The sequence below is a fragment of the Meleagris gallopavo genome, chromosome 7 (assembly GCF_000146605.3).
Source record: "Meleagris gallopavo isolate NT-WF06-2002-E0010 breed Aviagen turkey brand Nicholas breeding stock chromosome 7, Turkey_5.1, whole genome shotgun sequence".
Classification (NCBI taxonomy): Eukaryota; Metazoa; Chordata; class Aves; order Galliformes; family Phasianidae; genus Meleagris; species Meleagris gallopavo.
Genome location: NC_015017.2, coordinates 35,574,183 through 35,578,454, shown reverse-complemented (window position 1 = coordinate 35,578,454; position 4,272 = coordinate 35,574,183). Strand labels below are relative to the sequence as shown.

General features: G+C 36.7%; 1 protein-coding gene across 1 annotated transcript in view; it reads left to right on the top strand.

Annotated features, from left to right (window-relative positions):
* Positions 1–3,593, top strand: part of LOC104911859 (inactive dipeptidyl peptidase 10-like) — a 4,060-nt gene extending 467 nt beyond the window's left edge. The window contains exons 2-5 of the mRNA XM_019617425.2: positions 19–77; positions 159–231; positions 1,454–1,527; positions 2,461–3,593. Of these exons, the coding sequence (XP_019472970.1) occupies positions 19–77; positions 159–231; positions 1,454–1,527; positions 2,461–2,598 (344 nt within the window). The 3' untranslated portion in view covers positions 2,599–3,593. The remainder of the gene's footprint in view (positions 1–18; positions 78–158; positions 232–1,453; positions 1,528–2,460) is intronic.
* The last annotated feature ends 679 nt before the right edge of the window (positions 3,594–4,272 follow it).

The window sequence follows — 4,272 nt, the reverse complement described above, 5'->3', positions numbered from 1 at the left end:
TTTTTTTTACTTACACAGCATCAGCATTTTCAGAAAGATACCTTGGTATTCCATCAAAAGAGGAAAATACCTATCAGGTAAGTTACCATAAACAAGTAAGTTAAAACAGTAATTTTGCTTTCAGAATACACTTACACTTCTGTATGTTTGTTTACTAGGCATCCAGTGTATTACACAATCTTCATGGTTTAAAAGAAGCAAATCTGTTAATAGTTCATGGGACAGCGGACAGTAAGTATTCACAGATGCAATTGCATTTGGAGTCAGAGATTTTAACAGGCAGAGGAGGCAAACATCCAGTGAAACCATTTGGAGTTACATCATTCCTCTGATAGGATCTTTAATATTCTGTTTCAGTTCTCACTTGTAACACTACACTGATGACATTTTTCTTTGCTGAATGTTTGTACCTTTTAGGTGCTGTATGTTGTAATTCGTTTAAATCTTGTGGAGTACCATCTTGCTAATGAAAGTTGTTCTGTGGATTATTAATGGAAAAACATACATTTTTAATGGATTGTTAAATTCATAGAGATTTTGCAGCTGAGGAAAGAGTTGTCAGTACATTTGGTGAAGCACAGTACAAAATGAGGAGTTAAATTCAGCTGATTAATTACAAAGTAGTGCCAAAGCATCTGAAGCCAGGGCTACAGGGTTTCTTTTAATAGCATCGATAGTTTCATCAGTAGCTTAAGACAATGAGTAAGTAAATCAAAGTAACTTAAAGCACTTTAAATGGAATTATAGGATACATCAATCAAGAGAGATTTTATAACTCTAGATTTAAATGTATCTACGGTGTCTTTTTCTGAACTTTCCTAAATGATGTGAAGCTAAAGAATGCTCTTCGATGCAGCACAAATGATAGAATTGGGATTCTGATGGCTGGCTGAGCAGCATGGCATGTTCAGCACTATGGCAGTGATTGCTGCTGCCCTTACTTAATATCACATCCAGTGACACTGCCCAGCCCACTCAGCACTCTGCGGGGGGAAGACACAGTAATAAAGTTGCCTGTTTTCACCACACAAAGATTAAGTTGCTGATATGTTGCAGAAAGTCCATTACCTGAAGAAGTATGGGCTGTAATAACCTTGTGCAAGCAGTAGAAAATCTGATGTGCTTTCCCTTGACACAATTATAAACTGTCATGATGTTCAAACAGAATGGTTTTACACACCTCTAATCTATCTCAGTGTGTGTAAATCAAGGGGAGGCCTTCCACAGTGCCAGTTCAGCACAGCTTTCCTGGGTCCCAGCTTCTTCTCCAGAATCCCACTGTCAGGTGCTGTGTGGCTTTTGCTAGGTGGGCTCTGCATTTCTGGGCAGAGGGCTACTTAGGTCAGTTCTGGCAATGATTGAGACTGGAGATGTTTTCAGTCAAGGCTATTTAACAGATCAACATTTTATATGACCTCATTTTTTCTAATAATATCCAAATGTTATCTTGCAGCTAAAGTCCACTTCCAGCATTCAGCAGAACTAATTAAGCATCTAATAAAAGCTGGAGTTAATTACACTATGCAGGTATGTACAGCTGTGCACCACTTGTGAACACGAGTCAACATTTAACCTCAAGTTGCTATTTCTACAGAGGACACTTCCAACCACAGCACCAGTATTGTGACTGTTTGCAGCTAGAACATTGTTTCATCCCAGTTTCTTACTGCTGTTATGGACTTTCTCAACTCTTTTTTCTCTACTAAGTGCTTTATTATCCAAACACACTTTTCATAATATGCAAAATCTTGTTCAGCCTCACTTGGGAGAATCTCATTTGAGATGAAACTTCCCATATCCACCTGCTTGAGAAAAATGGTGGGCTTTTAGATGAGATGGAAGGATAATTAAAAATATGAATAAAAAGATTTTTCGCAGAACACCTAGAATATTGGATATTAGGAAATATTTCTTCTCATAAAGAGTGGTGATGCACTGGAGCAAGCTGCCCAGGGAAGTGATAGAGTCACCATCCTGAAGTGTTCAAGAACAGTGGGGAATGTCTGATTGAGAGAGATGGTTAGTGGGCATGGTGGGGTGGGTTGGGATTGGACTTGATGATTTTAGTTGTCTTTTCCAGCCTTAATAATTATATGAATCTAGGATAATAAGAAGTATCTAAAAATACAAGGCAGTTGATTCTTGTTGATGATGGTGAGATCTGAGTGCCTGGACACCATTGAAAATGCCAGCAAAGTGAACTGGTGTAAGCATAGGGACTGTAAATATATATTTGTTCACTTCTGCAGAGCTCACTGCAGTTGTTTTCTCTTTAATTCCAAATTCCAAGATCATGAATTTTGCTTTGAGTTTTATTAGCTTTACTTGATACTATAAAACTAATGTTATCATCCTGTTGTCGTCTAAAACATTTTGAAGATCAGAGAAAGAAAATTAGAGCCCTAAATATTTGAGAGGCTTTTGAGAAACTATTTGCTGTTCTCCTTTTTCCTCTGCTAGATCTACCCGGATGAAGGTCATAACATTGCTTCTGAGAAAAGCAAATACCACCTTTACAGCACAATCCTTGGTTTTTTTAGTGCTTGTTTAAAGGAGGAGACACCGATTTTACCACAGGAACCTGAAGAGGATGAATAAGGAAGCCTATTTGTGTAGTACTGAAGGGGACTAACTTTGCGGCTCAATAAAACCTTAAAGTGACTGTGAGATTGCAGATTCTGCAGAAGCTCAAGGGCAGCTAAAGGATATCACAGTGGAACAGCACATTTACAGACAATGAGCTAATAAACTGGAATTTGACTACAAAGTCCAGACACATTACCAAGGGACAAAACCTTTACCTTTGTGGAAGGTCAACAGTTGGTTACAGTTTCCTGGAAGAACTTAGTTTTGCATAAGTGTAGGGTTAGTGCATGTTTGTTATGTTAAGCCTCACTGTTGATTCTGTAAGTGGTTGCTTGTTTTTCATTTAAATGCACACATCTTTATTCATCTTTGCGTAATGCACAACCTATCGTAAGTATTATGGCCACTAATATTTAAAAGGTGAGCTGCAATCTAACACTTCACTGTAATGTTACAATAAGTGCAATTCTTCTGCTGTCTATTACCCATAAGAAACCACAGAGATAATAAAGGGCACGATATTTTCTCTAGTTTCTGCTCCAGGGGGATATATTGTCTATTGCATCATGTACACTGATATGGAAAATGTTTTTTTTTTCTTTCCGATTTTGGCATTTGCTATTACTGTACCCCCTAGTAACCACTGAGGAATTATTTGGTAGTGTATTCTTGGTCTTTATGTATATACTCAAGACTCCCTAAGCAGAAAATGTTTCCGAGCTTGAAGAATTTTTTTGAGACACAATTAACAGCTGTATTTAGAACATCTGCAATTGAAATCCTTCCCCAGTCCAAAATGTATCCATTGTTTCCTTGAAGTATACTTGAGTTGTGTTTTGGTATTGTTTATAGTAATTACTAGTTTTTCTGGTTACATTCTAATTTTAGAATATGCTACTTTGTCACCTGTAAATTAGATACATAAATATTATAGTTTCAGATAAAGAAAATTTATTTACAATGTGTAATGCCATTGACTAATAATTTACTCTTCAAATGAAAAATTATTTTGTATAGTGCATGTTCCTTTCTTCCATCTGGTCTCAGATTTAGATCTGAAGTTCCTCGAGGTGGCCACGTAGCTACAATACTCCATACATTCTTATTGCAGGGCTACTCATTACATCTCTTGCATCCGGATTTAGATTCTACAGCATCTCAAAGAAATGAAATGTTTTTCATTCAAGGCAAAGGAAGACAAGTGAAATTGTATTTGTTCAGAGGGTGAGCCCCCCCATACATCCATTTATTTGCCAAGGTGAGTTCCAGCAGTAGAAAATGGATCTATGAAATAAGCAAGACAGCCAGTTTGGATTTGCAGAACATTACTTCCAATCACTGAAATCAAGTGCAGTGTTGTCTTAATTTAAGGTATCTTTGGGAAGGTATGTGAAAACTCCTGATAGATGCTGTGGAGCGTACCTGAGAATAGCTATAATTTATTTTCCTTCTGGATATGCTCCAGGTGCTTTTCTACCCAATTAAGGTTTCATTTTTTATAAAATTAGAAAGCAAGTAACTTCTGGAAGGTAACTTACAGAATTTAAGTTGCAAAGTTCTGCATATTTTATGAAAAAATAGGGATCATTTTTAACATAATCAAAAATCACCTGAAGCTTTCTACTTTTTTTTTTCTCTTCCGGAGTATTTTCTTCAATTTAGCATTTTTTGTGACGTAAATAATTA